Source organism: Brachyhypopomus gauderio, chromosome 3 (assembly GCF_052324685.1).
Source record: "Brachyhypopomus gauderio isolate BG-103 chromosome 3, BGAUD_0.2, whole genome shotgun sequence".
In the NCBI taxonomy this organism is placed as follows: domain Eukaryota; kingdom Metazoa; phylum Chordata; class Actinopteri; order Gymnotiformes; family Hypopomidae; genus Brachyhypopomus; species Brachyhypopomus gauderio.
In genome coordinates, this window is record NC_135213.1 from 11,557,174 (window position 1) to 11,578,684 (window position 21,511).

The 21,511-nt window shown below is 41.3% G+C and overlaps 3 protein-coding genes across 3 annotated transcripts; all 3 read left to right on the forward strand.

The window, feature by feature from the left end:
• Positions 1–205: 205 nt before the first annotated feature.
• kctd2 (potassium channel tetramerization domain containing 2) lies at positions 206–8,088 on the forward strand. The gene is made up of 6 exons (XM_076999531.1): positions 206–893; positions 1,399–1,507; positions 2,068–2,159; positions 3,163–3,258; positions 3,783–3,908; positions 4,342–8,088. Exons 1-6 carry the CDS (start codon positions 555–557, stop codon positions 4,369–4,371), a joined length of 792 nt encoding a protein of 263 aa, XP_076855646.1. The 5' UTR covers positions 206–554; the 3' UTR covers positions 4,372–8,088.
• A 183-nt stretch (positions 8,089–8,271) lies between these two features.
• slc16a5a (solute carrier family 16 member 5a) lies at positions 8,272–15,152 on the forward strand. Its single transcript, XM_076999530.1, has 5 exons — positions 8,272–8,546; positions 9,598–10,045; positions 11,418–11,561; positions 11,669–12,490; positions 13,688–15,152. The coding sequence occupies exons 2-5, from the start codon at positions 9,757–9,759 to the stop codon at positions 13,936–13,938; spliced, it is 1,506 nt and encodes a 501-aa protein (XP_076855645.1). The 5' UTR covers positions 8,272–8,546; positions 9,598–9,756; the 3' UTR covers positions 13,939–15,152.
• Positions 15,153–15,255: 103 nt separating this feature from the next.
• tap2t (transporter associated with antigen processing, subunit type t, teleost specific) lies at positions 15,256–20,842 on the forward strand. Its single transcript, XM_076999529.1, has 12 exons — positions 15,256–15,517; positions 15,652–16,197; positions 16,412–16,526; positions 16,627–16,757; positions 16,948–17,153; positions 17,257–17,454; positions 17,575–17,703; positions 17,867–18,055; positions 18,144–18,317; positions 19,390–19,549; positions 19,702–19,838; positions 20,207–20,842. Exons 2-12 carry the CDS (start codon positions 15,681–15,683, stop codon positions 20,414–20,416), a joined length of 2,166 nt encoding a protein of 721 aa, XP_076855644.1. The 5' UTR covers positions 15,256–15,517; positions 15,652–15,680; the 3' UTR covers positions 20,417–20,842.
• The last annotated feature ends 669 nt before the right edge of the window (positions 20,843–21,511 follow it).

Consider the following 21,511-nt stretch of genomic DNA (forward strand, 5'->3'; position numbering starts at 1 on the left):
TTGAATTTCAGGAAAATTGAGATGTTATCACGTTATGAGGACAATCATAGAGATGGTTAATTCAGAGTGTTCTGGTCAATCATCGTGCTTACAATGTATTAACAATTATCCCAGCAATTATCCTAAATACATTAAGTCAGTTCTGCTACTATTGTGCAAACCACCATACATGCTTTTATTATTCCAAGACCGAGTAGTTTCGACCCGGAAGTGATAACCCGTAGTTCCCTCATAATAATTGTAGGTATCTTACACGAATCGTTTGAATAAACAAGGCGGATAAATGTCGTGTTATATAGAATTATAAACTATGTTGCCTCAATTCAGCGCTGCTAACATATCACAACGTTTTCGTTGCCGTCATCTATGCGTTTAGGCATCTGTTTTATTTCGCAACGCCCTACGAACAGTCACCAAAAATCAATCTGTGGCTGCCTTGCTAGCTAGCTCGTTAGCTACCTGGCTAGCTACTGTTTACATAATTAGCTAGTTAAGTGTGTATTATTAATTAATATATCGTTGTTTTGGCTTGTTATTGCTGTAATTTCTAAAATATGGCCGAGCTTCATATTGAACCCAATGCAACTGGCATCCTGGAGCAGAGCGACGTTCGTGCTCCAGTCAACGTGAGGCTCCCCTCGCCCACTCTCGTGGTTCCGACTCGGAGCGGCTCGTCCAGTCCGGGGGTCTCCGGGTCCAGACCTGTGTTCGGGTTCCCCATGAAGAGCAACCCCACTTCCCCATCAGAACCTACAGAGAAACCGGGATCTCGATGGGTTCGCTTGAACGTCGGGGGCACCTACTTCATCACGACCAAACAGACCTTGTGCAGGGACCCCAAGTCGTTTCTGTATCGATTATGTCAGGAAGATCCAGATCTGGATTCAGATAAGGTGGGTTAAAAATATATATGTTTAGTAAATCTAATAGAATATCTAATAAGTTAGATTAGAACATGTATAAGTGTTACTGAGGGTTTCTGCACATACAAACTATAAAATCCAACAGATGGTGAGAGTCTTAGTAGTTGATACCTGTCTGTTTGATAAAAAGGGGGAAAGAATAGAGAGTATTTTAATATGTAGATAATGATTACAAAAATGATGTGTCTGTAATTAACACGAACACGTCAAACTGAATTATTGGGCCCTTTTCTTTGTCTTACTTTGATGTTCGCTTTCTTTGATTCTGTGTTTTAAGCCTTGTTTAAAGACTATAAAAGCAAAGCAGTAGATGGGTTGTAAGAATGACCAAAGCCATGCTTTCAGAGAACTTAATATTTTTAAGAAACATTGGTCACTTATGAACTTGAGGGGATGGACAGCCGTTCATAAAGTGTGACTTTGCCTGGATCTGTGGTCGTTTTTGACCATAACACATCACTGTCTTTCTGCACAGGATGAGACAGGAGCTTATTTGATTGATAGGGACCCCACATACTTTGGACCCATCTTGAACTATTTGAGACATGGAAAACTGATCATCAATAAGAACCTTGCGGAGGAGGGTGAGATGGTCTGGATATTCTGTCTTTGATCCAACATAATAACAGCTATTATGTGGTTGCTTTTACAATCACAATTATTGTAGAGAAAACTTACAACCTTGGCAGCTAAAAGATAAAGCTGAGAAATTGTGAAAGAATGTTACCTCTTTAAATTACAGTTTGTATCCAGAGCACTGGGTCTGTCATTCTACTCAAAATCATATCATTACCACATCAAGGATTTCTAATTTTAATTACTACATTGGTGTTACTGTTCTCTTGTTTTTTTTCTTCTATAAAACACATTCTTTAATGGAGTATCTGAACCAGAATTCGGAGCGATTTATATAAATGGATTGGACTGTTGATAAAGGTTACATAAAAAAAACTGCCTGAAAATAATAAACTAATTACTTTCAGATGCTGAAAGTAATAGGTAAAATGGCTGCAATTTTCTGTTAAAAAATTAATTTAAATTCAAAACCATTTGATAGTTTAATGGATGGGTAGCTATTTCCTTCATAGCAGCTCCCCAAACATTCAGGACTTGTTATTTATGAAGTGTTGTCTCACCTTAACAGGTGTACTGGAGGAAGCAGAGTTTTACAACATTGCATCACTGGTGAGGCTGGTGAAGGAGAGGATACGAGACAATGAGAACAGAACATCCCAGGTGTGCCAACGGGCTAGAGGGGTGCTTTAGAGAACAAACTAACACCACACCTGTGCAGCCAAATGTACTTTTAGTGCATGTATGTTTGACATGGAAGATTATTATTCTTATGCCAGTCTGGGCACCTTAGGTAAAGTGTCACTGTCTTCTTTAATTCATTCATATAATCTCTTTTTAGAGTGAGCGTAGTATAAAATATTAAACATGTTTTATGATACCATAACTGAGTATTGTATTACGCTTTCTTCAAAAGCTAGAATAAGAGAAAATAATGAGCATTAGACAACATTGGGATGCCTTCATCCAAGACCTCCCAGGGACTAAAAGAGAATACATAATAGTGCATGTGAGAAGGATTGGTATACTTCATACCAAATTAGAATGCGATAACGGATGTAAGCTCCTATGGCTGGATTACATTGCTCAGTCATTGGTTCTGTGTAATTGCCTGAACATTTAAGAAACTCAATATACCATTGCTCTTCACCTTATCTCTTGACATATTTAACACATTTTTATTCCATATTCCCTGAATATCACACAGCAGTATGGTGTAGATCAGGTATCACCAAATGGCGGACCGCGGTCCGGATCCGGACCCGAACGCCATCCTGTCCGGACCCAATCACATTCCTGATTAACTGGATACGGACCCAAATGCCAAAAAAATTTTAACGGGAAACTATATTTTAAACCGGAGAATTTATTTTCAGACGAGTGTTATGTTCACCACTCATTTGAGTGTTACGTTCGACACCCCCCCCCCCCCCCCCCCCCCCCCCCCCCCCCCCCCCCCCCCCTGCTCAACAACTTTCGTTCGCAACCCCCCCCATGGCACGTTCGCCACCACGGACCCGGACCTAAGGTCTGAGCTATCTGCCAAAAATGGACCGCGGAAAGATTTAATTGATTACCCCTGGTGTAGATCTACATTATGTGATATGGCGTATTGTTTACATGTCTTGTAAAGAGGTGGAGATATCTTCATAGTGTGTCTTCGCAGGGCCCCGTGAAGCATGTGTATCGTGTACTCCAGTGCCAGGAAGAGGAGCTCACCCAGATGGTCTCCACAATGTCAGACGGTTGGAAGTTTGAACAGGTGAGTCCTCCTTTCACTGCTATATTCTTGGAGGAGTGCGCGGTCCTTTGTCTCCATGCTGCAGGTATTCGGTCTGAGCCAATCACTTTGTGAATGTTGGAGGCCTGTTGAAAAGAGTGCTTAACTTAGAATGTCCTCAGCCTTTTGCTTAATTTCTTTTGAAAGCATTTGTTGAACTGAAAGCACCCAGCTGTAATTTCAGCACAAGTGAATTGTTGCTTAATTGAATGTTTGAGTTAACGGAAACTGCATACATCCATTCAATCTGCTAAACTATAAATCTCTAGTTAGCATCCACTTTACTCTTATTAGGTGTATTTCAGACTTCAAATTCATACAGGTCTCACATTTTCCTTGTCAAGGAATACAGTCCAGCACGAAGGTCTGATTTTGATGTAAACTGTTTTGTGACCCAGATGAACATGATGTATTCTGCTTCTTTGTATCTATCAATTAATAACAACCGATTTTTGGCATAAGTATGATGATGTAATTACTGTGATTCAATTTGTTTACCCTTTCAGCTTATTAGCATTGGCTCCTCTTACAACTATGGCAATGAAGACCAGGCAGAATTTCTGTGTGTGGTTTCCCGGGAGCTCAACAACTCCACTAATGGGATTGTTATTGAGCCAACGGAGAAAGCTAAGGTGAGATAAAAAGCATACATAAGAACATACATGAGCAATGTGACCACACATGAGAGAATGTCATGAGAAATGTAAAAGAAGTCTAATATCTGCATCATATTGCCCATGATCTACCACTTATTCCATCATTATGTTATTAAACAGAAGTCAGTAGATTTTTTAAATTTGTGTGTTCTGTCTGGGGTCAAGCTCCTGTAACTGTATGCTGTAATTTCTTAATGATCTTCATGCCAGTTTAAACAGATAGTCCTCATTGAAGCAACTGTCTCTTCAAATAGCTGATGTCTTCATCAGCTCTTATTGCTCTTTCCAAATTCAATTAGAGTAACGTGTATCATTTGACATGCTATGCCTCTTCCTGTCAACATCTCATCCATGGCTGGTTGTTTTTGTTTGTTTGTTTGTTTGTTTGTTTGCCTGCTGTGTGTTACAGATCCTTCAGGAGAGAGGTTCCCGGATGTGAGGAGAAGCTCTTAGCTGTTCTGATGCAGATGTCAGATGTTTCAGCACCCCTCCTTCAGTCTTCTGTCCTTCTTTCACCATGCAGCAGTCTACAGGGCCATCAGCTCACACACTCCTCCTTCCTTTCCTTTGCCATCCTCCCTTGTGCCTTTCTGCAGCGGGGGTGTCTCGATGATACCCACCTCCCCCAGCCCCTCCACATGCCAACCCCTCCCTCCCCAGCAGGCCGCTGAACTGGTCACCCAGCACAGTCACAAGCGATTACTGCTGTTCTTGACCAATCTGAAATGATAGACCTTCAAGATTAAATAATCCGTGATCGTCCGAGACTGCCGCTGACGGCCAAGTGGGAGTTCAAGCCAAGCTCCCTGAGATTTTATCTATCCATTATAACCTTAGTTTCCCACAAAGCCTCAGAACCCGATTGCATCCTGATCATAATCTACATTATTGCTGATATGCTTGTTGCAAGGTATGCCTAGACCCTGTCTACATCGGTGAAATCTCCTCAGGACTTCCAGGGGGTACGAAAGAGCAGAACCCCCCCCCCCCCTCCCCACTGCTCCACGGCTCAAAACAACCCCCTTAAGTAACTGCAGAAAGTGAGCCGATGAGCGAGCAGCTCATAATCATTTCACTGTCTGCCGCCTGGCTTGGCAGAAAGAGCCACGCGGAGCAAGACGGCTGGCCCACAGAAGATGACCCGTGAACACGCAGCATCCGTCTCCAGAGGGCTGTGTCTTTCTCTTTAAGTCTCTCTGCCCTCCTGGAGTTTTGCCCAGAAATGACTAGAGGGGAAGGGAGGACACAGTCTCGCTATTTCCTGGTTGGGCATCCCACCCATCTTTTTTCTTTCCTTGCTCTCGTTGCCATGGACATTTCATGCATTCAAATTACATTTACAAAAAAACAAAACAAAAGAAACATGTAATTTTGGGACGCATAAGGATTTTGATTAATACAAATATGTGTATTGAAAAGAGCCTGATTGCAAGTCATGTAATTGTTGATATCTGTACCATAGCTGTCATTTATGTTTAACGGAATGAACTACACTATTTGGCTGGGGAGGGTTATGAGTAGAACCATGCTCATGATACACTTGGTCCAGTGCCTGCTCACGTTTTGTGTTTCTTCCAGCTGTTCACATGTGACTGGAAAACAAGAGGTGGCCATGGTCTTATATCGCACTGTTTCTCAAGCTTTTGTTTCACGTTACAGAAGTGTATATCTTCATACACGAGCTCCGTGAGACTGTTTAGATAGACAAACTGCCCATTATTTTGAGTCAGGGCAATGCTATTTCCTTGGTTTTGAAATATGATCGTTCACTTGTTTGACTCAATACGTTCAGTTGTAGTACTCCCTAGTAAATTATCATATCTTGGCTATTTAACTGTTTCTATCTCATATAAAAAAGTTCTAAAAGTTATAGTGGAATAGCTTTTAATGTTAAGGGCTGTATTTTTCATGGATTGAGATGCTTGTCCTTATGTCAATATATAATGTATGACTTAAGGTAAACTGCTAAATTCATGTTTTGACATAAGGGACAGTATATAGTACTTTTTTACACTGAATTAATTGCCCTCAATGTATGACATTCGGCCAATTAAGACTAACTTGGAAACGAAATAATCCACTTTTAAAAATGTAAAACTTGCTAAAAATCTGCTAACAAAATGAAATGTGTACTTTATCACATGTGGACAATATTTGATCAAAGTTTCTTGTTTATCATCACATAGTAAATATAATTACAAGCCTTTATACAGGTTATGTCGATCATATCATTTGGAGAGTCAGAGTCAGCATGATGTATATCGTGTCAGTGCAAACTGTTGTTTTACAGTGTGTGTTTAATTCATTTCAGAGGTATTTCAGAGTGTTTATCCACACTGCCTTATGCTTACATAATGGTTTTCATCTCTTGAGAAAGGAGAAACAGGAGCAGGTTGCTAAATAAATATGCCAGGCCAGAACATTTGTTAGTTTTTAATTTCATTTGAAATGTTTATTTCTCTAAACAGGTTGTCTTAGTTAGCAGGTTAGTTAAAGACAAGCACATGTGTTCTGCTAAAAGTGTTCTTCTTGTGGCCCACTGAAACATCTCCCGATATCTGTCCCTCAGACATGATTCTTTGTTCAATCCTAGTTGATTATTTATTTAATTTTACTTTTTATAATGGGTCTCGTGTAGATCTCTCTCCCTGTGTGAAGATATCGTTTAATCTGTGGCACTGTCTTTAATCCTTAATCATTTGTACTTGATTTGGAGATTTGCAGTTGTCTTTCTCTCGTAACCTAGTAATGTGCAGCACATTTCTACATAACACTCTCCATATGTATATTACGGCCTTCTAGACAGGAATGCCTGAATGTTCTGAGGCTCTGACCCAATCCCTTGTTCCTCATATCATATGTTCTAAGTACAGGGTTGTTTTTCCCTATTGCCAGTGCAACTGTTTATTTCCTTGTTTTGTTCATGTCCTAAGGACACTCTTTTCATTTGTGCTCTTATTCCTGTACCTACTTGCACTTTATGTATGTCCATGTCTTAAGTTTTCTGACCTTCATAGATGTGTTACACAAAAACGCCATGTCACTGCAGCCTTTGCAGTCTACCTGGGGTTCACATAATGGTAATATCACAGTAACATGTTTTATTTGTTTGCTTGCTTTTTTATGTTTTATATAATTTTGAGACATTGTAATATTTGAATTGTGCATCTTAAAGACAACATAACGGGATTAATTTAGTTCAATCTTATCTTCATAACCTTTTCTTCCCCTTGGTCACATAACAAAGATGGTGAGGCACAAGGCGTTTCTCACAGGGGAAGTGGGGGGTGAAAAATGACCGGAGTAATAGACTGATAAGTCTGTTGGGGGGGGATAGGGGTGTGCTTTGTGTTTGGTACATGAACGCATGCATGGTGTTAGAGTATATCATGTTATATAATGGGCCTTTGTCTGGCTTTGTGTTAGCAAAGGAGTGAAGGGATGCATGGACAGTGGGTAGGGAGACTGGATGAGATGTGTGAGGTGAAACATGGCTTAGACATGGCACCAGAGCTTGTCTCTTGATTTGTTTCATTGCGTCTTGTCCAAACCTTAGCTGAATATTTATCATAGTAATTTTTGATAAAAGTGTGTAGCACTAAATGTCATTTAAAAGGTGACCCGATTGACGGTGAATGCAGACTTCTGTTGTGTTTATTTACATTAAAAAAAGATTCATATTCATAAGATGGAGTTAGTTTTCAAGATTGCCATAATAGTCTTTAACGCCTGCATGCTTTGATATACAGTACACACCCGTGTGCATGTGAGCACACAGAGAAAGGCATTTAAACACATATTAAAAACCTGTTGCTTACACCAGATGTTTTGCGTGTTATCAACCGTATTGATGTCAAGTGTGACTTTTGTCTAAATGGAGATTGTGGAGCTAAGTGTTCTGGAAATGAATAGTCTGGGTCAGACTGTCCTTTAATTTTTTTTTTTTTTGAAGTTTGTCTTCTGATGCAGTTTCTTTCAATGTACATATTAAAACAAGGGGGAAAGTGTCTGATTTTTATCATAAAATGTATTTGTGTTCAAAATCTTGTTGTAGTTCTCATTTTATCACAAAACTTTGTTGGAGTTGCAATTGTTTACCAGAGAACTGAGCATGTATGTACACCATATCTGAATAAACAATGTTTTATATAAGCAGAAGGCTTACCAATACTATATTGTACTCTTCAGGTAAAATAATATGATTCTGCCAAGCATATAGAAGCAACTGTTTGAAAAGTATTACATGTATTACCAGAGCCACGCAAACTGATATACTCATTTATTCGCTCTGGACGTGGCTGTGACCGTGGTGGGAAATACCAACGCTGGGGCGCTCAAATTTCCTCGGTCCGTCGTTAAAGGAGCCACCGGCTTACGTTTCCCTACAGTCTCTTATCGCATTTTGATGCTGGGAACAAAAGCGCATTCGGTCAGTTCTTAACAATGTGTTAATATTTGCCTTTCTTCAAAACGTCGACGATGGTCTTGTCCCCTCCCACCGCACACCGAACACGATACTGTACATACACCGCCGGTAATGTTCGCCAACACGGCTCCGGCGCCATCAGAAGGGGACGCGATGGCCACCCGAGGCGGCGGGTCGAGTCACTGAAGGTAGGGTACCGGGTGTCCGAGCCTCGGCGGTCAGGAGGGTCACCACAGGCGATAACCTAAGAAAGCATCTCACCAAAACTACTTTGTTTTGATTCCGGCTTAGCCTGCGTGGCGAACGAATTTTAGTTAAAGTGCAAATGTGGTGCATACGACTTTTTTTAAAAGACTGTTCGCCTGTTTGCACTAATATTTCTCAGGCGTGTTTTTTAAACCTACAGCAAGAATGGTTGAAGTTCTGTGATCTTGGTTGATGGCCTTAAATCGACTTACACAACTGCAACACGTAGTCTGTTTTTGTTAAAACGCATTTCTTACCATGTTTCCGGAAATAAAACATGTAAAGTGTGTTTAACATTTGCCTTATGACTGCTATAGGTTAAGTTACTGAACATCTGATTAAATCCCCCACTCACTACTGTAGTGATGCTCTTGGGACAGGAAAGCTTGATAAACCTCACTAGTGCGATACTACCTTTAATTTTAAACTGTAATGTATCGACTATCATTCCTTCTTTTTAGAATCTTTTCCTTACTTTACAAATTGTGAGATAAAGATTTTATCTAATAAATAACCTACAAGGCTTACTGATCTGCCATCCAGCAGGCTAACTTTAGTACAGAATACATGTCCAAGAGCCCTTCTCTGTAACTTAAAATGCTTTAAGCCTTTTAGTCTTTGACAGAGGCTGTAACACACGAAAGGAATCTATTTAATTGGTCCTATTGTGACATTTTGAGACATTTTGACATCCACACTATTTCTTCTTACATATTTAAAACAACAACAAAAAAATAATAAAAATAAATAATGTGTAAAATAAAAGCATCCTCATGTAAACGGCAGCCTCCTGATTTATTAAGTTTGGCACAGCAAGCCAAGTCTGTTGTGTTAATGAAACGTTTTTAGTTTTTGTTGTCTTTTTAAAAAAATGTTTTGATAATGCAATTATGACTTATATTAATGGTTTAAGCAGGGGCTTTAAATTGACAGGTTACAACAGGAAACAAACTTTAATCAAGTGAACTCTTTTTATGATTTTGTCCCATATAGATTCTGTGGAGTTGTGAAGAGCCAAGCCAACACGGCATACATGGACATGTGTAGGCCTGTCTTTAAAACGAACAATTACAGAGACCAGCCCAGAACATCCTGGCCCATATAGGGACGAGGGAAGCTGTGGCAGTCAGGTGATTAACTCAGGTAGCAGACATGACTCCTCAGAAGGAGCAGTCAGGAGAGTCATGCCGTCGAAGGTCAGAGGAAGAGGATGAAGGAAAGGCGAACCCGGCCCTTCCTCAAGCACAACCATCCTTTGATGCGCCAGACGGGGGCTGGGGCTGGGTGGTTCTGGTTGCCACCATCTTGGTCCTAGCCCTGACACTGGCCTTCCCGTCCTGTATGGGCATCTTCTACACAGACCTTCAGACAGAGTTCGATGCAAGCAACAGTGAGACATCTTGGGTGCCATCTATAATGATCGCAGTGCTACATGCAGGAGGTAAAGATTTAGAGAAGCAGTTCTCAAGCTACCCTTCTGAATATTGGCTGAATGTGTGCAATCAGTTAGTATTTACATCCTTTAATCTGAAGAGCAACTACTTTATCATAAACATGTGTTGCAAGCTCTTTTAATTATTTTCATTGTTCCTTAGAAAACTTGCCTGACTTGCAAGCACTAACCTAGACACTTCCCTCTAGTGAACAGGAAGCTGTGGTTTCTAGCTCACATCTGCTTTGATAATTAAGGCTGATACTGTACCTCTTAAAGATAAACTCACATGATACTACTACATGACAGTACACTTTTGTTTATTGATTATAGTTCCTAGCAAACACCATAAATACCAAGTTGCATTAGGTAGGATTTATGGGAGAGAGCGTGTAAATGTCGGTATTTGCTTTTAAAACAAATATTATTATTATTATTATTATTATTATTATTATTATTAATAACAATAATAATAATAATAATAATAATAATAAGTGATATTTCTATAGAAACTTTTATGATCTCAAGGACACTTTACAGCCTTACACATGAAAAAAAAATCTGTCAGTTCCGTGTTTACGCCCTTAATTCTGACACAGAAGATGATTGTGTTACAAGGATTTGCACTTTGATTGTACTGCCATTCAGTAGCTAAGTAGCTGTGAGGTGTTTATGCAGAATTATGGCGACGTGTACAAGCACAAGACCATTCTAAGGCTTTTGTTAAGAGTTAACATCAATTACAGGATATTTTTATATTTATGTTTAGTTTATGTTTATTTAGTTTATATATTATTTTTAGTTTTCGTCCTTATTCTTGGTTAACAAATTTAAATAAATAAATAAATACATTTTAACATTCTCACTGATGTCACTACACATTTTAACCTCTTGCTGATTGGAGGAACTTATTTCAGGCCATCCACAAAAAAAATATTTTTTAAGTTAGTCACAATTGAACATGTAGTGTAAAAAAGCGTAGTTAGCCTTTCAGCCTAGACCTAGCACTCTGGGCAGGGAGCTAACCTATGTGTCTGTGTTTGTGTCTGTGCGTGTGAGTGTATTGTGACTGTGTGTGTGTGTGCGTGCGCATGTCTGTGTGTAAGCAGTTGTTTCTGTATAAAGTAATACCTAATTTTAAACATATGAAGAAATATGAAGTGCAGTGATTGGAAACACAGCTGTGCCAGGCTGATTTGCTAAAAGCTACTAGGTTGCAACCTGTATAGTACTTTTTATTAATCAGTGTTAATTAAACACTACATTGTTCTAAATTGCTAATTACAGGAGTTGCTTTAGCAACCAAGGTGGCCGGATTACAATGTTTAATCCTTTGGAGTTCCTTTGGTGTTTATTCTAACAATACACGTTTCCTTCCCAGGTCCTCTATGCAGCGTGTTAGTGGAACGATTTGGTTGCCGGGCAACAGTAATGCTGGGCGGAGTCTTGAGTGGCATGGGAATGGCGGCCAGCTCCTTTACAACTTCCATCATTGGGCTTTACATTACTGCAGGGGTTATCACAGGTCAGTATGAGCCAAGTCGTCCCTAAATAGCCAAACTGTGATCCAGCATGTAGTTACAGATTACCTCACTGAATTTATGTTATACTTTAAACACCCCCCTGCCTCAGGTCTAGGCTTTTGTTTCAGCTTCCAGCCTGCTGTCACAATCCTGGGCCACTATTTTGTGCGCCGGCGTGCCTTTGCCAATGCCCTGTCCTCCACGGGCACGGCTCTGGGCTTGGCCACGCTGCCTTTCCTGGGCCACTACCTGCACAGCGAGCTGGGCTGGAGGGGCAGCTTCCTAGTGCTGGGAGCCGTGCTCCTTAACAGCTGCGTCTGCGGTGCCGTCATGAGGCCCGTGGTGCCGCGCTTACCCAGAGGGCCGAGCAAACGCGCGGCGGCGGCACGAGAGACCGTCGTGAAAGAGCGCGCGCGGACGATGCTGAAGAGCCTGGCCACGTCTTTCCGCCGCCACATGGCCTTCGACCTCTTCTGCAGCAACCACCGCTTCTGCGTCTTCTCGGTGGCCATCACCTGGATGATGCTGGGATTCGTGGTGCCACTGATTTTCCTTGTGCCCTACGCTACCGACCACGGCATGGACCAGAGCCAGGCGGCCCTGCTGCTCTCCGTCATGGGCTTCATCAACATCTTCGTGCGGCCGCCCGTGGGGCTGCTCTTCAGCCTGCCGTGGTTCAAGGGTCGCCACGTCTACGTGTTCTCAGTGGCGCTGCTACTGAACGGCCTGAGCGACAGCATCTGTTGCATCGCGCCCACCTTCTCTGTGCTGCTGGTCTACGTCCTGTGCTACGGGCTGACGATGAGCGTGGTGGGCTCGCTGGTCTTCACGGTGCTGATGGACATTGTGGACATGAGGCGTTTTCCCGCTGCACTTGGCCTCCTGTCCATCATGGAGAGCGTCACTCTGCTGATCGGACCGCCCCTCGCAGGTAGCATGACAACCTGATGTGTGCCGAGGTGCCTGTGCGTGCATGAATCTGAGTTAATGAGTGTATGAATGGTTTGAATGTATTTGTCTTTGTCTAACTAAGGTCAACAGTGCATTGAATTTACCAAAGTGATTGCTCATCAATGGTTGTTGCACTCTTTTTAATCCGGTCGGTACAACCCATGCATGAGAGAGCTAGGGTGATAAGAGCCCAGAACGGAGGTGCACCGGTTAAATCAAACATCCGTCAAGTGCCTTTTAGAACCCAGTACATTCACAAACCTTTTGGGTGCAGTTGTTCTATTAAAAAGCTTGGCAAGTGATACAGATCTGGGTTGCATTTTCAATTCCATAGAAGTACAGTTATGATTGCCTGGATGATTAAATGATTAAAATAGTTTGGTTTGGTCTGTAAATTAAGCCTAGCCCTATACTCTAAATGGGACCTGCTTGTTCAGTCATGCATTCAGGTAAGTCCGTTCACCCCCAAGCATTAGGCACTTTAAGTTGTTTGTGTTTATGCATGTGCTCTGCATGTGTGCGCACATGTGGACAGGAATTGTAGGTGGGAATGGAATGTTCCTTGTACAGTGAAGGCAAGGAACGTTGCGGAGGGCAAAAGTCTGGGATTACTGCCAGTTCCTCAATCCCAGGCCGCTGAGACTGACCAGGCAGCTGACTCCCTGGTATAAGCGTCATGCTGACTTAAAATATCAACCGTGTAACCCAGCACCATCCACCAGCTCTATGATGAAGTCTCACACTTCAGTGTGTATTTAAGATACACTGTGAATGTACTGCCTACACTTTTAAAATTAGTTACATATTAAGTTTTTTTGTGAAAACAATCATATCTAATTGTTGTATGACATTTGACCCATTACATACATCTTTTCCATTGTGTACACACAGTTTTTTCTGTTATGCGTTATCAGCCTTCATCTAGATAGGTCTGCTTATTTAAGCATGATATCATTCAAATATGAGCTCCACCTAACCTATGACGAAGTTGAGTGGAAGCAGAGAACATTTTATCCAGTGCTTCACACTTTTAAAACATATTCAGTGGTAATGTAAGGTAATGTAAAGTCATGCCTACAGCTGCTTAATAACGAACCTGTCATGTGTCTAGTATGTTGTGATACAGTATATCACTAAGTTGACTTGATGTATGTTTCTGGATGTTGGTATGATTCAGGCAGCCTGGTAGACAGGACTGGAGTGTACACGTACGTGTTCCTGGCCTGCAGTATGACGGTGGCTTCATCTGCCTTGTTCCTGCTGGTGTCCTTCTACTGTCTGGACAGGCGTGATGGAGCACAGAAAGAGGTCCTGCCTGCCCTGGAGACGCCGCACGACCCGGTGCCCAAATACCAGTACATCCACGTGTCTATGGAGGGGAAGGACGATCATGCTTCCATAGAAACAGAACGTGTCACTAGTGTTTGAACTGTCACTAGTGACCATGTCTGCACCATGACCATCTTACTGTCTGGGGTGTGTGGGCTACATCAACCGGATAAATATGCACACACTTTTTAATACTGCTGAATCACATTCAATTCAATTCAATTAAACAGAATTGGTATATGTGGATCATTTCACTTGCTATTCTGTGACTTTGTTTAAAGATACATTATGTAGGATTTGTCAGATTTTGAGTATTTACAAATGTTTATTTTGTTATATTTTGGAATCATTATTTGACACTGGTTAATATCTAAACATCATCCAGTTTGTATGTGCTGTATTCACAGTCTGCCCATATCAGTCGATGTAAAGCTATATGCTCATGTCTGATCATTTCCTTATATTGGATTACTGGATGTCTGTACATATCTATCCATATGATTTCACAAAAAAAGAAAGGGAAGAAAGTCTCAGAACAGTGGTACTGCTTACAGTTACACTTTGATTTGTGTATACCAACCATTCTGGGAAAAATTGTCTGTTGATTCTGAATGTCACATTAGGGATTAGCATCTTGAATTCAGACTTAACAGTTATGCATGGCACTTTCACCTAGATACACTTTCAGGCGCTAAGAATTTCATAATATATCTTCCATGGCACAATTTGCACAATATGAAGGTCCTAAATCCCTTCATCTGAACTGCAAAACTGCACAGTGAGTTAAGAAGTTGTGTTATGACAAATCAAATTTACTCTCCATGTTGGACATTTTAACATTACATATCCTTTGCAGAGTTCCTGACCTCCCCATATAGCAAACAAGACAAGGATATTAGAATTTACCACATGTCAGCGTTGCACTGCTGCCCAGTGTTTAAATGTAATTCAATTTTAATTGTTTGCTTAATGGTGTCACTGAATTGTACACAAACCCATGCTATCTGAAAGAGAGCATTCAGGCAGAGCTGTAATCCTGGACTACAGGCCAAAGATGCTGCTGGTTACAGTGCATTTCACTGAGTGTAAACTAGCAGAAGTATCGACATTGTTAAAAATGTTTTTTTTTTTTTCATTTTATTTAAAATATTGCTATTCTCAGTTTGCCATTTTCCAAAGCTGAAAGTCTATAAAGGAAGAAAGGGCTAAGTATCGTATATAATGTTTATTTAGTAGACTCTATTTTTTTTCATAGAAGCTAACAAAAAATAAATAGTTCTTTATTTAACAAACTAATGCAGCCTATTCACAATAAATACATTGCAGGCTACTATAACAAGACTACCACGTCTCGTGATCACGTGTTAGGGTGGGAGGCGGAAGTCGATTTATCGTCGCACGCGATCGCCCTCTAATGGTTCGAATAATTTATGGCAGGCAAAAGACCAAGAAGCCAGTTATAAATTACAACCTTGAGCTGTAATTGTGAAGGCATTTTGAGAAAAGACGCGACTTTATTCTTGGGATATTCATCATTATTTGTTTTTTTTCGTCGACGTCTGTTGCTAAAACTGCGTTAGCCTACTATGCCGTTGTATAACTGCAGCTGTGTCGTTGTGAGGGTGAAAGTGAAAGTAAAACCGTAACTGACCAAGATTGGAAACGGAAAGACACAACGGTAAGATTACCGGTTTTATGGCGTTATTGCGACCATGTGAATTACTGCGTAAACGTACGACCAAACGCGAAACTTGTGTAGAGTACAGCTGCACTACACACCTATTCGCAGCGTTATTTCGTGTTTTCCTACAGGAGCGTGAGAAGATAGGCAAACAGCTTCGATGGCGCGCGCGAGTGCACGCGCACACGGAGCCGTGCTCTGCTGCGACCTGATCCTCTGGCTGTCACTGTCCACGGGACTACTGTGGTTTGAAGGCACATTCACACTCGACTTGATCTGGCTGTCGTGCTTCAGGACCGTCAGTTGGGCCGTGCTCGATTCTGTTAGTTCTGTGGTTGCGGACAGAAGTTCAGTGCCTGTGCTGAGGCGCTGGGTGGCGTTGTTGTGCTTTCTGCCTGCCGCCTATGGTGCTGTACAAACACTAGTGCCAGGGGTCCAGCGTGGATTCACCCCTGTGCCTGACCCAGGCATGGTGGTCCTGAACGCAGTCTTGGCCACTCTGGTGCATTTGGTATGGGAGATGGCCTTTCCATCCAATGGGTCAGCTAAAAGAGATGTGAAAAAGGAGAGGAAAGACCAAGAGGCTAAGGCTCTCTTGGTGAGAGTGATTCACTACTCCAGACCGGATATCCCTCATCTGGCAGCTGCATTCCTTTTTCTTATATTGGCAGCATTATGTAAGTTTTGCTACTGTGCCTCTGTGGTTTGACTTAATGTAACCTTATGCAAGCCTTGTATTATACCAGAAATGCTAAGCATCCACTTTAGCATAAGAAATGGATGGATTTTTTTAGTTTTTAGATTATTTATTTTTTTGCACATGCATCAATTAAATATAGCAAATATATTGTTTGGATATAATGATCCATAACATTGCAATTCTCATTTCAGTTGAGTCGCGTATTCCGTACTATGTGGGGAAAGTCATTGATGTTTTGAGTGGAAAATACATGCATGGGAAGTTCTTGTGGGCTATTGGATTCATGTCATTCTACTCTTTTGGAAGGTAGGTGCATTTTATCTGTTGTCATTATTCTGAACGTGTACAAGCATAGTGTGTATGATGTATATAGTTTATGTATTGTTTGTTTTTGTGTTTGTTTTAGCTCTGTTTTCACGGGTCTGCGTGGGGGCATGTTCATGTGTAGCTTAAGCAGACTCAATAAGCGAATACGACACTTGCTGTTCCAGAACTTGATGAAACAGGAAATCAACTTCTTTGAAGAAAACAAACCAGGTAATGCACAAATATAAATGACTGTCCACAGCTGCAGTCTGCTGTTTATCTGCTTAGCTTAATTTAAATGTTATTGCATTTGGAAAGATCGCTGTTACAGCACTGCAGCAGACGCACTGTTGAACTGCAGTCAATACGTTTTGCCACTTATCCTTATATTATCACAGCGATATGCTCCTTTCCCCTGCAGGAAGCTTGACTTCTCGGCTGGTTTCAGACACTGATAAGATGGGCCGCTCTGTAGCCATGAACGTGAACGTCCTCCTGCGTAGCCTGGTGAAGACCTGCGCCATGCTGGTCTTCATGGTGGGGCTCTCCTGGCAGCTCACACTCCTTACGTGTGTGGAGATGCCAATACTCGCTCTACTGCAGAACTACTACAATATCTTCTACCAGGTAATGTCCTTTCCCCAGACCCTTGCGAAAGTGCCATCAAACTGGGATTGGTTGCCTTTTCTCGGTTTGAACCTCAGCTTGATATCAATGTCGCAATGAGCAGAAGACCTCTAGGGAGCTTCAGGATTGTAAGGCTGAGATCGAGCAGCTGGCGTCGTCGGCCATTGGGGCTGTGAGAACCGTGCGCAGCTTCAGGGCTGAGGCCCAGGAGCAGAAGGGCTACGAGGAAGCCCTCAACAAGAAGCTCAAGGTCCAGATCCGCAAAGGCATGCACAGTGCAGTGCACCTCCTTCTGCGCAGGGTAAGACCTCCCACACATAGCGCCACAAATTCACTGCCCGTCCGCAACAAACGCCGTCCAGTTATTTGTGCCTCCCGCAAGGTTAAGCCACACCACATCTTACATTGCGTCCCCGTGTAGTTTGTAACAGTGGGACTGAGAGTGGCAATGCTGCTTCTTGGACACCATCTGATCTCCTCGGGCCAGCTTAGCAGTGGGAGCCTCCTGGCATTTGTGCTCTATCAAAAAGACATGGTGACTAACATGAGGGTGAGTTCAATACCACTTTCAATACACTACCATCAATGAAGATCCTTTTCTTCACCTCACAGACCATGCTGCAAGTTCTGTGTAGCTCCTCCATACTCAATGTTTTCTTGTGTGTGTTATTGTAACACTGACATATTGCCATTTGTTGGTTTTGTGTTCTTAGCAATTGGTATATGTCTATGGAGATATACTGAATACAGTGTGGTCAGCAGAGAAGGTGTTTCAGCTGCTGGACAGAACGCCAAAAGTGAGAGAAGCAGGCAATTTGGTACCTGAGAAACTGAAGGGTGAACTCGCCTTTAAAAATGTCACCTTCTCTTATCCTTCCCGTCCTAATGAGAAAGCACTTAAGGTAATGTTTACGATTTTTCGAGTCGACCACTGTTATTGCAGGGGGAAAAATTATTAAAGCTAACTTATTCTGTGAATTGTTACTTCAGTCTGTGAGTCTGAAGCTGAGTGAGGGAAAGATGACAGCCTTAGTGGGGCCCTCTGGTGGTGGGAAGAGTTCCTGCATCAGTCTGCTGCAGAGGTTCTATGAGCCTCAGGAGGGAGAGGTGCTGCTGGATGGTGTATCACTTCATCACTACCAACACCAGTACCTGCGCAAACAGGTACTGTACCGCAAGCAGCGTAACTCTAAAATGTGTAAAGAAAGCACAACTAAAAATCTTTAGTGGCAGTGAGCAGTGTTGCGAATAATGCCGTTAAAAATAATGGCGTTAGGTAACGGCGTCATTTTGTCAGTAACGGGATAATATAATTAATTACTCTTCCTGTTGTTACAACGCCGTTGACATTACTGGTCATTAAAAGCGGTGCGTTACTATATATTGATATACTAACAGTAATCCGAGCGGTCCGCTGCCCAGGCTAGTGAGGAGTAACAGATCTCGATAGGTCACAGTTCTCGGTGTAACACCTGTTTAACTTAACAAGTCAGTAAGCGATTGGCTAAGGCAGCGTTATGGTAACCAATCATAGCCAGTGTTTTTACACGCGTGCCGAAGCACACCACTGACACACGACACAAACGGAGAAGAGGCAGAAATGGCGAATCAGGAGCAAGCCGAAGAAAAATTAGCATTTTCAAGGTGGCGATTTAAACATTATAAGAAAATACTTGAAGTTCCTGAATGTCTACCAGACTGGGTATTTGATTTATTTAATTAAGAATAGAGGTTTTATTGTTAAGTTTACTTCTGTTGTGAACAAACCAGTTGTCTCAGGTTGAGAGAATTTAATTTAATTTGATAGATGTAAATGCACTTTATATAGTGTAACTGTTTACTTTTGCTTTTTTTTTTTTTTTTTACACAAAGATATGGGATTTAAAAGGATTTTATCCTGCACTGGTCTGTTGATGTGCAATATATATCAAAAGTTAAACACCTTTCTGATCTACTCATTTCAACTGACTGAAAACTGCTTTTTCAAAAAAATCCTTATTCATTGGCATATAACTTTTTTTTTACTGTAATGCAAATAGTTACTTTCCCTGGTAACGAGTTGCTTTTATTAAGAAGTAATTCAGTTACTAACTCAGTTACTTTTTTGAACAAGTAGTGAGTAACTATAACTAACTACTTTTTTAAAGTAACGTTCCCAACACTAGCAGTGAGTTATTCCAAACTTCACTTCTCTACTTTAACTGAAAGGAGTATTGTAATTTTTCCTTTGGCTCAGATGGCAATTGTGTCCCAGAATCCTGAGCTCTTCTCTGGCTCTGTAAGATACAACATTGAGTATGGCCTACATGGCTACACCATGGAGAATATTGTGGATGCAGCAAAGAAAGCCAGCATAGATGACTTTGTCAGCAGATCGAAACAAGGCTATGACACAGGTGACACACACACTTCAGCTAGGATTAGGCACTTTTTTCCACATTTATCATTTTAGTCATTATATATTTATTTTGACTTTTGTCCGTACTTTTACACCAGTAATACAGTAACGTAAGTTCACATGATCCTGGTGTCCAACTCTGTGCTGCAGATGTTGGAGAAGGTGGCAAGCAGCTGTCTTCAGGACAGAAGCAGTGTGTTGCTCTGGCCAGAGCTTTTATTAGGCATCCCAAAATACTCATTCTGGATGAAGCCACCAGTTACTTGGATGCCAACACCCAGCATGCAGTAGGTCTACACACACAGTCCACAAACCATTGATCTTATCACGCTTACTTTCATTTACTATGTTTCAAGTATTTCTGTTTATAAAGGCATACCTGGGTAGTCCTTAATCTGTTCATGATTCAGTTCTAAAAAGTGAAAACTCAGGAAGCTTATGGACCAGGATTCATGAATGTCCTGAAGGCTCCACTTAAAATGAGGGAATGAGGGGGGGATAACAAACTGATACATCAAAGGACCTGTCTGTACTGTAATGGGTATAGAAGCTTATTTGTGGGCTTTACCTTAGCCCAGGGTTAATGTGCATGTGTTTTTGCAAGCCACGTATTAGTATGAACTGCAGTCTAATCTTTGCTCATACCTGTTCCCAGGTTCAGGAAGCTCTCTCTGGCTCATCAGGTCAGACAGTCCTGGTAGTAGCCCATCGTCTGCAGACTATAGAGAAAGCGGACCATATCATCTTCATGGAGAATGGAATGGTGATGGAGCAAGGAACTCATGGACAGCTTATGGACAGAAGAGGGCGCTATTACCAGCTTAAGGAGAAACTGTTTACACAGGACTCAGACCAGCAAAACTGAAATTTTGTTCATGTGTGGGAATCATCAAAATCTCAAAACATCAGTCTTAGAGATTCAAGTGTTTGTATTATAGAGGAGAACGGGATCAAATTAGCTGGGTTTTTTAAAAATGTTTTTTTACTTTAACTGACCTATTGCCGAGGGACAGGATAAACCTACCACATGCAGCACAACTTGAGGATATGTGCCATCGATTGAAACCTTAGAAGTGTACTTAACTTAGACAACAAAATATGAGGTCCCAAAAAGTGTTCTTGTGTCTCAACAGCCCCCATGTTAGGGGTAGGTTGAGCTGGCTGTTGTAGTAACCAGATTTTAAAGTATAATGACAAATATTGTTCTTAATATTTAAATCTCCCATCAACAATCACCCACTATCAGCACTGATAGTGTTGGTGTTCATTAAATAAATATGAATTAATTATTTGTCTAGGTATTATGCTTTGCCAAACCTTTAGGATTAAGAAACAGACATTTTTAAACTGAATGAAACTTTCTTTTTTTTTTTGAGAAACATCTACAGACCTTTTTCACATTCAGTACAGACTCCCAACTGTATGTTTGATCTAACACCCTAAATTAGGCCTGCTTGGTTATGTCAGCACTCAGTCACAGAAAATTACAGAAATGATTCAACACTCCATGTGTGTAGGTTGCAGGGAAATATGAGGTGTTGCTCCCCAGGGATGTGGAACCCCTGTGTGTTTCTATTGTTATTATCTATGTGGTATGTCAGCTGCTCAGATGCAATACATAAAAGATGAAATATGTCAGTTACTCATTGGTAGGATGCAACATCAATTTAAACACTGACTTGTAAACTTGAGGTTAGATGGAGAACCGGTTTGACCTACCCACAAGGCTCTGGGTTTAGGCTACCCACAAAACTGTCTTACTTTATCCCACAGCCACCATTACATTTCTGCTAATTCAGCCATGGTTTTACACAATGGTAGTTCATTAACATATCCATATCTAAACTAACAGAAATTATGTTTCATGTGGGATATGATCATACCTCACATACCACAAATAAATAGTATTTTTGCCTACTTCTTCATCCACACATTCCATCCTTCCACAGAAAATTGGAAC

Excerpts from the sequence above, each read along its gene's own strand:
- kctd2 (XM_076999531.1), top strand. The coding sequence starts at position 555 with ATGGCCGAGCTTCATATTGAACCCAATGCAACTGGCATCCTGGAGCAG. Across the intron at positions 2,160-3,162 it reads ATGAGAACAGAACATCCCAG|GGCCCCGTGAAGCATGTGTA; the intron begins GTGTGCCAACGG and ends GTGTCTTCGCAG. Across the intron at positions 3,259-3,782 it reads ACGGTTGGAAGTTTGAACAG|CTTATTAGCATTGGCTCCTC; the intron begins GTGAGTCCTCCT and ends TTACCCTTTCAG.
- slc16a5a (XM_076999530.1), top strand. The coding sequence starts at position 9,757 with ATGACTCCTCAGAAGGAGCAGTCAGGAGAGTCATGCCGTCGAAGGTCA. Across the intron at positions 10,046-11,417 it reads CGCAGTGCTACATGCAGGAG|GTCCTCTATGCAGCGTGTTA; the intron begins GTAAAGATTTAG and ends TTTCCTTCCCAG. Across the intron at positions 12,491-13,687 it reads GATCGGACCGCCCCTCGCAG|GCAGCCTGGTAGACAGGACT; the intron begins GTAGCATGACAA and ends GGTATGATTCAG.
- tap2t (XM_076999529.1), top strand. The coding sequence starts at position 15,681 with ATGGCGCGCGCGAGTGCACGCGCACACGGAGCCGTGCTCTGCTGCGAC. Across the intron at positions 16,758-16,947 it reads CTTTGAAGAAAACAAACCAG|GAAGCTTGACTTCTCGGCTG; the intron begins GTAATGCACAAA and ends TTTCCCCTGCAG. Across the intron at positions 18,056-18,143 it reads CTAATGAGAAAGCACTTAAG|TCTGTGAGTCTGAAGCTGAG; the intron begins GTAATGTTTACG and ends TTGTTACTTCAG.